General features: G+C 41.2%; 1 protein-coding gene across 2 annotated transcripts in view; it reads left to right on the top strand.

The window, feature by feature from the left end:
- SLC15A1 (solute carrier family 15 member 1) overlaps positions 1-11389 on the top strand; it is a 51867-nt gene extending 40478 nt beyond the window's left edge. For both annotated transcript variants that reach the window (XM_045869649.1, XM_045869648.1), the window contains 5 exons: positions 6779-6886; positions 7009-7120; positions 8130-8273; positions 9417-9524; positions 10455-11389. In XM_045869649.1, the coding sequence (XP_045725605.1) occupies positions 6779-6886; positions 7009-7120; positions 8130-8273; positions 9417-9524; positions 10455-10646 (664 nt within the window). In that variant the 3' untranslated portion in view covers positions 10647-11389. The remainder of the gene's footprint in view (positions 1-6778; positions 6887-7008; positions 7121-8129; positions 8274-9416; positions 9525-10454) is intronic.
- Positions 11390-11609: the final 220 nt, after the last annotated feature.

Raw genomic sequence — 11609 nt, forward strand, 5'->3', positions numbered from 1 at the left:
AGTCGTTAAGCGTCTGCCTTTGGCTCAGGTCATGATCCCAGGGTCCTGGGATCGAGCCCCGCATCGGGCTCCCTGCTCTGCAGGAAGCCTGCTTCTCCCTCTCCCACTCCCCCTGCTTGTGTTCCCTCTCTCGCTGTGTCTCTCTCTGTCAAATGAATAAATCTTAAAAAAAAAAAAAAAGAAAAAGAAAATAACCCAGTTTAAAAACAGCAACAGACTTTGACATTGCACCAAAGAAGATATACAGATGGCAAATAAGCACATGAAAATATGCTCAACATGATTGGCCATTAAAAAATATAAATTAAAACCACGGTGAGTTGCCTGACATACCTCTTAGATGGATGTAATAATTTTTTAAAACTGACTATACTAACTGCTTATGAGAAGATAGAGCAAGCAGAACTCCCGTGCTTTGCCTGGTGGGAGTGCAAAATGGTGCAGCCACTCTGAAAAACAGTGAGGCAGTCTCTTATAAAGTCAAATGTATATTTACCATACAACCCAACCGTCCCACTCTCAGATATTTATCCTAGAGAAATGCAAACTTATGTTCACATAAGAACCTAAACATAAATGTTCACAGAAACTCTATTTGTAATTACCAAAGATTGGAAGTCACCCAAATGACCTTCAGTGGGTGATGGATAAACAGACAATAGACTATAGTATATTCATACAACAGAATATCACTTAGGAAAAAAGGAACTATTGATACATACAGTAACATAAATGAATTTCAAATGCATTATGCCATGAAAGAAGCCAGTCTCAAAAAGTTACATACATACTGTGTAGTTCCATTTACATGGCATTCTGGAAATGGCCAATAAATAAATAAATAAATAAATAAGGATGTGGGAACAGATTAGTGTTTGCCTTGGGTTAGGAGTGGAGGAGAGGTTTGGCTATGGGTCAGCATGAGGGAGATGCGGGGGCCAATGGAACTGGTCTGTATCTTGGCCGCAATGGTGTTTCTCTGAATCCAGACGTGTTAAAATTCATAGAACTGTACACCAAAAAGCCAATTTACTGTAAATACACTTTTTAAAAGATTTTATTTATTTATTTGGGAGACAGAGAGCACTAGAGGGGGCAGAGAGAGAGGGAGAAGCAGACTCCCCGCTGAGCAGGGCGCCTGATGCGGGGCTTGATCCCACGATCTTGGGACTCCAGGATCATGACCTGAGCCGAAGGCAGACACTTAACCGACTGAGCCACTCAGGCGCCCCTGTAAATACACTTTTTAAATAAGATGGGAAAATTAATTAATTAATTAATCATCTCTTTACCTCCGGCTTGTTTCACATTGTTAACCTTTGTAATATTTATCTTTGTGTGTACTCCATGTGCTAGGTCAATTCTAAAAATGATTAATAAACAGGATTTACAGGTTAACTATCAAAATATTAGTCACAATGTAATAAAAGTCTGAAAGGGAAAGAAATGTAACTTTATATCCTTGAAAATATAGCCTCAAGTGGAAATGTTCTGAATGTCAAGATTAATTAGAATATCTGATTACATACCCTGAATTGTTTGGTGGTACCACATCTTTATTTTTTTTTTTTTAAAGATTTTATTTATTTATTTGAGAGAGAGAGAATGAGAGACAGAGAGCATGAGAGGGAGGGGGTCAGAGGGAGAAGCAGACTCCCTGCCGAGCAGGGAGCCCGATGCGGGACTCGATCCCGGGACTCCAGGATCATGACCTGAGCCGAAGACAGTCACTTAACCAACTGAGCCACCCAGGCGCCCCGGTACCACATCTTTAAACCAAGGTTTTCTTGCACAGCTTTTGTGTTTTCCTGTGACTCACTTGGCCTCTTTTTGGCAAAAGCATGAGCTTCTGTCTTCAGGGTGATCCAGAGAATGGATCCAGGGAATTCACCTTCCTCTTTGAGAACCAACTCCTCAGCATGCTCTTTGATGTAACAAGGCCATTTGCTCTGTAGTCCTGTGATGCCACTGTCCTCATAGAATTTTCACTGTCTGCCCAGGTTAGCACCTTTCTTTCTTGAATTCTGGGTCATCTTTCTTGTTTGGCTGCAGACTTGTGCTCAAATATCTGACCAAGAAAAGCTGTGAGGCAATTTGCCAAGTCCTTGCTTGCCTGAAAATGCTTTTCTGTTCTCATACTTGGTCATAGGTTGGCCACCATTTTCTTCCCAGAACTCTGGAGGCTTGTGTCTATTGGCATCCAGTGCCTAGTTGTGCTCACACACACACACACGCACACACAACATCTGCCACTCTCTGTAGTGATTTAAGTTTCCTTTTACCAAGCTTTGGGGATCTTCTTTCTCCTTGGTGTTCTCACATCTCTCTGCAGTATAACTACATGTGGGTAGTAGCCAGCACTAAGTCTTTTTGATTTTTGGTTCCTTCTCATTTTCTTTGTTCTCTCCTGTATGAGTTTGCTAAGGCTGCCATCACAGAGTACCACAGGCTGGAAGCCTTAAACAACAAAAATTAGTTCCTCATAGTTCTGGAGGCTAAAAGTCCAACATCAAAGCACTGGCTGGGTTAGTTTTCTCTGAGGCCTCTCCCCTTGGCTTAAGATAGCCATCCTCTCTCTGTGTCTTCACATGGTCTTTCTTCTGTGTGTCTGTGTGCTAATCTTATAAGAACACCAGTGATCTTGGATCTCTCATGACCTCATTTTACCTCTTTAAAGACCCTACCTCCAGGGGCACCTGGGTGCCTCAGTCAGTTAAGCATCTGCCTTCAGCCCAGGTCATAATCTTGGGGTCCTGGGATCAAGCCCCACGTAGGGCTCTGTGCTCAGCAGGGAGCCTGCATCTCCCTCTCCCTTTGCCCCTCCCCCGACTCGTGCATGTGCGCACACACTCTTCCTCTCTCTGTCTCTCAAATAAATAAGATCTTAAAAAAAAAAAGACCCTATCTCCAAATACAGTCACATTCTGAGGTCCTGAGAGTTAGGACTTCAGCATATGAATTGGGGTTGGGGTGGAGACACAATTCAGCCCATAACATCTTCTTTTGTGCCTTCTGGATTGTTCCTCTGTCCTGCATACCTGCACATACATACAACTATCCTATCAGTTCTGGAAGGAAATCTTCTGTTGCTGGTCATCTGGCCCTTTCCTAATCTTTGTATCTGAGTCTGAGCTGGAAGTACCTCTGGGATGTCCACTGTGGCTCAGAACCATTGTTTTGATTTCTACAGAAATGTCTCCTAACTTTGGAAACTTTGAACAGTCTAAACTGTGGTATCCTTTCTTGTTCTGGTGCTATGCTAAAGCTTCATTCTTCTTTAAATGGTCTTTGTTGAGATCTTGGGAAAGAAGGACACCTAAAATCAGCAACATTTTACCCCACCAACCCACCCATGTGGTAGAAGATAAGCCAGAAACTCTTTTCTTGTAATTGGCAACATCAAATCTTTAATGCATCAAAGGATTTATTATTTCAGCAACGTCCAGGAGACAATCCATAAAAAAGGAAAGTCCTGAAAAACTAGTGTCAGAAACTAACTGATAAATAGAACAACTTTGAGAAAGTCAGGAGGTTGGATTTTGGAGTAATATATGAATTAAAAAAAGAGTACACAGAATTTTAAACAAAATGGAATTGTTTTAATTATGTGGTATCGTAAGTTGCAAGACTTACATGGACTACCTTCAACAGAGTCCTTTAAGTGAAGTGACTGGGGCATCTGGGTGGCTCAGTTGGTTAAGCATCCGACTCTTGATTTTAGCTCAGGTCACAGTCTCAGAGATGTGAGATCGAGCCCTGCATTGGGCTCCATGCTGAGCATGGAGCCTACTAAGGATTCTCTCTCCCCTTCTCTGTTTTCCCCTCCGTCCAATTACATGTGCTCGCTCGCTCTCTCTCTCTCAAAAAAAAGTGACAATACTTGGGTCAAAATTAGTTGAGAATTTGATATGATCTTTCTCATGAATCTTTTAACATTACATATTGCTACATATGTATATATTCACAATGTTCTTGAGCATGTTTTTAAACGTAATGTATTGTCCTGTGTATGTTCTGCAATATCGTATATTATAAAATATCATTTTAATATTTACCCATATTACTATATGTATCCCTTATCTACTCACTTAAACTACTATATAATATTCCATTGCATGCATATACCACAATTTATTTATCCATTCTTTTCTTCAAGGAAATTTAGGTTATTGCCATTTTTCCAAACAGTGCCCCAATTCACATTCATATATGATTTTTTTTTTGTCCGCATGTACAAAGTTTCTCTAGAGAGGTGGCCTTAAAGCTTTTATCACATCCAATAAAAATATTTGAGCTTATACCCATAATGCATGAATATGGTATCTGTTAAAAATTATACATATAATTATTATACCAAATTAATATGTACACTATAAATACTTTAAAAATATATTAAGAGAATGAGAAAAATAAAAAATCAATATCTTACAGGTATTTTTATTCATTAGTGTAGATGATGTGATTATATATGCTTCATTCGTTTCTAAAAAGCTCAATTTAAGATTTAGAAAAATCTATGCATGGGCTTGGTTGTAAGTTCAGTTTATTTCAATCCTTGGTTTTCATGATTGTCATACTGAAAAAGATACTTCAAGGAGGGAGTATGGTCAGGGCAAAACTGACCATAAGTAGATTAAAAAGAAATCTTCATTTAAAGATGGTTGTGGTTTTATTAAAATAATTTTGGTATTAGGACAGCTGGGATACCCACAAAGGACTGAAGTCACACCCTACCTGATAACACACACAAAAATGTATACAGTGGATCATAAACCTAAATATAACTAAGACAGTAAAATTTATAAAAGAAAAATAGGAGTAAATCTTTGTGACCTTGGGTTAGACAGTGTTTTCTTGGATATGAAGCCAAAAGGACAAGCAACAAAAGAAAAAAATAGTCACTTGGGATTTGTCATATTGGAAAGCTTTAGTGCTACAAGTGATATCAAGACAGAGAAAAGACAGCCCATAAAATAAGAGAAAATATTTGCAAATCATATATCTGATAAGAGGTTCCAAATACATAAAGAACTCTTACAGCTCAAGAGTAAAAAGACAACACACTTTTTTAAATGGGCAAAGTATTTAAAGAGACATTTCTTGGGAGCCTGAGTGGCTCAGTCGTTAAGCATCTGCCTTCAGCTTCAGTCATGATCCCAGGGTCCTGGGTTCGAGCCCCACGTCAGGCTTCCTGTTCGGCGGGGAGCCTGCTTCTCCCTCTCCTGCTCTCCCTTCTTGTGCTCTCTCTCTCTCTCTGACAAATAAATGAATGAAATCTTTAAAAAAAAAAAAAAGACATTTCTCCAAGGAAAATATAAAAACGGTCAAAAAGCCTAGGAAAGATGCGCATTGTCTTTAATTATTAGGGAAATGCAAATCAAAACCACAAAGAGATACCACTTCACACTCACTAGGCTCTAACCAAAAACCAAAACAAAAACAACCAAAAAACAGGCAATAACAACTGTGGGTGGGGATGTGGGCAAATCGGAAGGCTTTTACACTGCTGGTGGGAATGTAGAATGATAAAATGATACAGACACTTTGAAAAACTGTTCCTCAAAATGTTAAACAGAGAGTCACCCTATGAGCCAGCATTTCACTCCGAGGCGTCCACCCAACTATGAGGCCCCTGTTGAACCCGGGTCAGGGTTCCGTTTTCTATGTTAAGCATCTGTCAAACTACACCAAGTGAAATGCCCAGGGACTTTAGGGCCTGAGCTTAATTCAGAGAAATGTTCTCCCAGTACCTAGAATTTGACCAGTATTACTTGTTGCCACAAAGCTGATGAAATTTGGCCACGTATTTTAGGAATGTACAGGTTAAATTGTTCTCTGCAATACTTGGGTATACGATCTTATTACTGCCCATTCTTTAAATTGGTTAATCTGCTGAAAGCTTTCATTCAGCTGTCTGGTAAGAAAAATCAACTAGTCGTATTCGGGGCGCACCCTTCTCTCTGATATACTATAAGAGTGTCAGGGTCTTCTATAGCCTGGAACATTGAAGGAAGGGATCTAATCATCTGTCCACACTGTCGCCATCTATATGGCCCTTTGAAGGCAAGCAACTCAGCTGGCTCCATGTGAAGCTTAGGCATAGGAGACTTGGCAGCTCCTGGAAGCCTTGAGACCTAGCACCAGGGCCTGTGGGTGCTACACCCCCATCTGTATTCTAGCAGAGTGCCAGTCACCATCACTCCAGGTCCTACAGACTCAGTCTTCCCTCTCTGAGGGGAGTTCCCCAAAATTGTCTCTGGTTGCTGGACCGACCCTCTTCTTCCTCTCCACTCTTTGGGGCCCCTCCCTGCTCAGGCTCCTAGAGGTCAAGGACAGAAAATGGCCTTCCATCCTCAACCCCCAGAAAGAAGACCGGATGGACACTGTTAGGGTACTAAGCAACTTCAACTTTGGTCCTTTAGCTCTAAAGCTTCTGAGCAAGGAACACAAAGTGCTGCCTTCCTGAAGCGGGGACCAGCTCCTATTTCCATCCAGGCTAATATCCCAACCTACCATTGAAGTAGCTCCCAGTTACCAAGTACTTAGAAAAGCTCCAGGCAGAAGACTGCGGTCACTTCTTTTGGGTGTGTTCTCATGAATGGGTGAACAAGGACAAACCTAGGGTGGCTTCCTTCTGCCTTTATAAGTCTAGAAATCTTCCATAAACATCTTAAATTCCTTCCAAAAGAGCGCACAGCCCAAGTTCAGGTGCACGTACTGTGACCTAAAGCAAAGTATCCCATAGTCCAGTCACAAAACCAATGGTTTTCTGTTTCAGATTTGTAAATAGTTTTAATGAGAGCCTCAACATCACAATGGGCGAGAAAGCTTATGTGAATGTGACCAGTCACAATGCCAGCGAGTATCAGTTTTTTTCTTCCGGCGTGTAAGTACCTGTCCTGGACACTGTGCTCCCAAGTTCAAGGATTTCAAGTCTTTTTCTTTAAACACTACATTGAAGCTGTTAACACCAGGAATGTTAAACTATATTATTCTCTCTTTCCATAGAAAACACGTTAAAATAAACTCAACACAACAGACTCCAAAAGACTGTGTAAATGATTTCCAATCACCCAGCCTTGAGTTTGGTAGTGCATTCACCTATGTAATCGGAAAGCAGGTCAGTAAGTCGTTCTGTTGAATCAGAAGTTCTTTTTTTTTTTTTTTTTAAAGATTTTATTTATTTACTTGAGACAGAGAGAATGAGAGAGAGAGAGCACATGAGAGGGGGGAGGGTCAGAGGGAGAAGCAGGCTCCCCGCCGAGCAGGGAGCCCGATGCGGGACTCGATCCTGGACTCAATCCTGGGACTCCAGGATCATGACCCGAGCCGAAGGCAGTCGCCTAACCAACTGAGCCACCCAGGCGCCCCTGAATCAGAAGTTCTACTAAACACTTAGAACCTGGTAATGATTGAACTGGAAGTAATATTAGCATCTGTGTTTTAAATGGGCTTAGAATTCATTCGGTTCACCACTAATTCTTTAACTTACTGTTGACTTAAGTTTGCTGTTATTTTTAGAATAAAAATAAACAGACTGACTGAGTCTGACTGAAAGTCCACGTTGACCAGTATTTGATGCCTCTTCATAGACTATTTACATGGACTTACGAACTTTGAGTTCAAAGAGATGGCAATGTTTTAAACAAATCTGACATCCAATCTGCTCTCTGATTTAAGAGGAAAACGCTAGTGGACAGATTTTCAAATCCCACCAAGGCCATTTCAGCATGAGGATAAAATGCACTGTTGCATATTGCCATTTAAAAAGTGTACTTATTTGGGGTGCCTGGGTGGCTCAGTCATTAAGCATCTGCCTTCGGCTCAGGTCATGATCCTAGGGTCCTGGGATCGAGACCCGCATTGGGATCCCTGCTCAGTGGGGAGCCTCCTTCTCCCTCTCCCACTCCCCTTGCTGTGTTCCCTCTCTCGCTGTCTCTCTCTCAAATAAATAAATAAAATCTTTAAAAAAAAATAAATAATAAAATAAAAAATAAAAAGTGTACTTACTTGACAAATCATAGGACGTGATTCTAGAAGTCCAAACTCCATTTGCCTGTTTGAGCAATTTTTATTCTAGAAGCAGTTCTCCATTTGAATTTCTTCTTGCTTTTGCCTTATTGGTTTAGGATACTGGCTGCCCCGAATTGCACATGTTTGAAGATATTCCACCCAACACAGTTAACATGGCTCTGCAGATCCCGCAGTATTTCCTCCTCACCTGCGGAGAGGTGGTTTTCTCTATCACGGGACTGGAGTTCTCATATTCTCAGGTCTCTTGGTCATTGTTTCTAGCACCCCTCCCCCACACCCCTGCCTTCAAAAAATGCTGTTGGGCCCTAACTTCAATAAGCAATGTATTTATAGTTTAAACGATTCTGGGGGGGGGGGGAGATTCTAGAAAGCATTATGGTATCTTCCGCCAAACAAGTTTTTTGAGAAACCCGTCATGTTTTTATTGAATAATAATATGACTCTGTTTAGCTTCTTGGGCACATATGTCATATGACTCTGCATTCCCACCTCATTTCCTAGAGATTTAGAGTCCTGAGTGGGAAAAACTATATTAATTACTGTGACCAGGATCATGATAGGCAGCAGATTCTATATTCTGAAACAACTAAACGATGTCAGCTGTTCATCATGGTGTTCATTTCTGGGTTGTGTACTCGTAATCATTAAGGCTCAGGTGAGATCTCTCCAGAACTACCAGTAAACACACTGATTAAGGCCTAGCTTTCAAAAGTTAAAAGATATTATTGCTTTCAACTGTTAAAGATGAGACTCATGAGGTAAATTTTGCCAATTAGAGCCTAGTTTCTCAACAATTTCATCAAAATACAGTTAAGGTCGTTGTGGCCCTACAACGCCTAGCACCTTTAAGTCTTGCAGTAAAAATCGTAAATATGAGTTGGACAATCCCTTTCTGTGATGACCTCACAATCGAATAAAATGACTATATCATAGGTGACAAGAGGGGTTCGGTGACATGGCAGCGAAGCTCACAGCAGAGCAAGCTTCTGGCCCAGAGAGCGGCTTCCATTTAGGGGAAAGAGAATGGGATGGATGGCTTTGCTTGGAAACTCTTCTATAGACATAGAATTGATTCATCTATAGATTAGCCCACTTAACTCAGGACAACAATTTTGCAAGGCTGTGGAGAGTGGGAAACAAGGGCTTCTTGTATGTTCGGGCCTGAGTGTTTGGGGTGTCTTGTTATCCGAGTGATAATCCTTTTTATATGTGAACCAACCTGACTTCCGATGTGCATTTTTAGGGCGGACTGCCCAACTAAATGCACTGGTAAGTGTGTTCTCCAGCTCCGTGGTTGCCATCTAGATAGGGGTCGACCGTAAACAATGGCGTATGACATATGTGCCCAAGAAGCCCAACAACCTGGGGTGTTGTTTCCCCAGGCCCCCTCCAACATGAAGTCAGTGCTTCAAGCAGGATGGCTGTTGACGGTGGCCGTTGGCAACATCATCGTGCTCATAATAGCAGGAGCAGGCCAGATCAGCCAACAGGTATGAGGTGGGGAAAGAGACCGTGTGTGTCCGTGATCGTCGTGATGACTCTCCCTCACCCCCTGTGTATACACATGGTCATCTAGGCTAACGGCTGAATAAAACCAGCTGGAGAGGGTGATGACCAAATGGGCTTTTGGCCTAGTGTGTGCAGATTCTTCATATTTCTACTTGGTGTTGTACAGCTGGAAAGTGACAACCAAAATACCCAGATTTGGGTTAACATGCCTATACCCTAATATGGTTTCCTATTAAAGGAAAGATCTTTCCTAGCTTCAGTGAATGCAGCGTAATGGCCCCAAGACAAACATGTTTTCCAGAAAGTTTCATGACACCTAAAGTTAGAGCCATTCTGAAGGTGGTTGTAATTTTTCCAGCTAACATGAAGTGAGGGCTTTTCTGAAACTGAAACTCTCTCCTTCAGCATTTCAGCATATGGCGCCTAAGGAGGTTGCCCCTTCCCCTATCTGTTTCTTCACTCCCCCCTTCAAGTCCCATCAGAGCATGGGCTCATGCTGTGTGCTCATAACCTCAAGATTCTGCCAAAGAATAATATGGAGGTCTTAAGTTAGAACAATTCAGCACATTATTTTTTGCTCAAGAGTACTGGGTGCTGTTCTGTTGGTCCCTATCCTTCTAGAGGCCAGCTCTGTCCCTTAACATGGGTTTTTCAGAAATTTTCTCTCATCTTCCCAGAGTCTTGGTTTCTGCCCTCCAGTGTGGTTACAAAAATGTTATCTTTATACTTGGGCATTCAAGAAAAGCTGGTCATTCTGTATCTATGGTAGTCGCCTACCAATTTTCCATCACAGTTTAATTGCAGAGCACCTTCTACCTAGACGTAGCAAGAAAATGCACTCACAATGCATACAGTACCATAACATGCATTGTTTTTGTTTTTTTCTTGCTCCAACTCCACTTCCTTCCAAGTGGGCTGAGTACATTCTATTTGCGGCATTGCTCCTGGCTGTCTGCGTAATATTTGCCATCATGGCCCGATTCTATACTTACATCAATCCGGCGGAGATTGAAGCTCAATTTGATAATGAGGATGAGAAAAAGAACCTGGAAAAGATGCATATACATTCCACGACGGCTCCTGTCTCGCAGACCCAGATGTGAATGTCAGGAAGCAAGTGGAAGACGGACTGGGTCCAGAACGTGCCCTTACTTCTGTCCCCTGGTTGCAGGACATTCTGATGGGGAAGACTTCAGAATTGTGAACCAAGAAAGCTCTTTTCCAAGCAGCCAGCAATGAACCTAAAACTCTGGAAGAAGTCCTTTCCTTTTAAGAAAAGTCATATTTAAAGCATGGAGATACATACACACACATACACCCTTGTTTCTACAACGATGAATACACACCCTGCCTTTAACTCCTTTTCTGCCACATAAATGAAGTTATTTTGGACTAACTGGTCATTTTTTGAAGGGGTGGCAAAGTTCCATATTGTTTGCATTTTAACCCTCTTTGAAAACACCGTTAAATGAGGCAGGAGCCGATGTGAAAAGTGAATTTACATGCTTTAGAATGGCATGTAATAATAAGCACCAGCTCGTATTAACTGATAACTTTACCTTTTGGTTTTTTTGTTTTATTTTTTCCATTCCTTAGCTCTTTTTAAATTTTGTATGACTCAAAAGACCACTCAGGTAAAGGCCAGTAATGATTTTTGGACTTTCAAGTATGAAATACATTCCTGTTCTTAAGAATAAGTGTCAGTGTGTTTTGGGGGTAGGATAAGAAATCCTTAACCTGTGTCCCAATTCTAAAAGTTGTGTATGCTCAATAAAATGTCATCAGGAGTTGATAAAAGTATGAACAAAAGCAATGGCCACATACAATAAATTCCAGGAACATGAAATATCAAGGTTTGTTTCTTCCTGGTCCTATTTTTCCTGGGGATATAGATACCTATGCTTCTTTTTTATTACTAAGAGCTTTGCAGGTGCATATTTATGTACCATCTTGAAGTGTTTTTCTCAATACAACCATTTTTTCTGCTTGAACAAAAATTCCTTTTTTTAAAAACATTTATTTATTTTAGAGGGGGGTGGGGGGGGGCAGAGAGAGAGAGAATCTCA

The sequence above is a fragment of the Mirounga angustirostris genome, unplaced genomic scaffold (genome assembly GCF_029215605.1).
Source record: "Mirounga angustirostris isolate CCGP_5_RB_7025 unplaced genomic scaffold, mMirAng1.0.hap1 SCAF_3, whole genome shotgun sequence".
NCBI lineage: Eukaryota > Metazoa > Chordata > Mammalia > Carnivora > Phocidae > Mirounga > Mirounga angustirostris.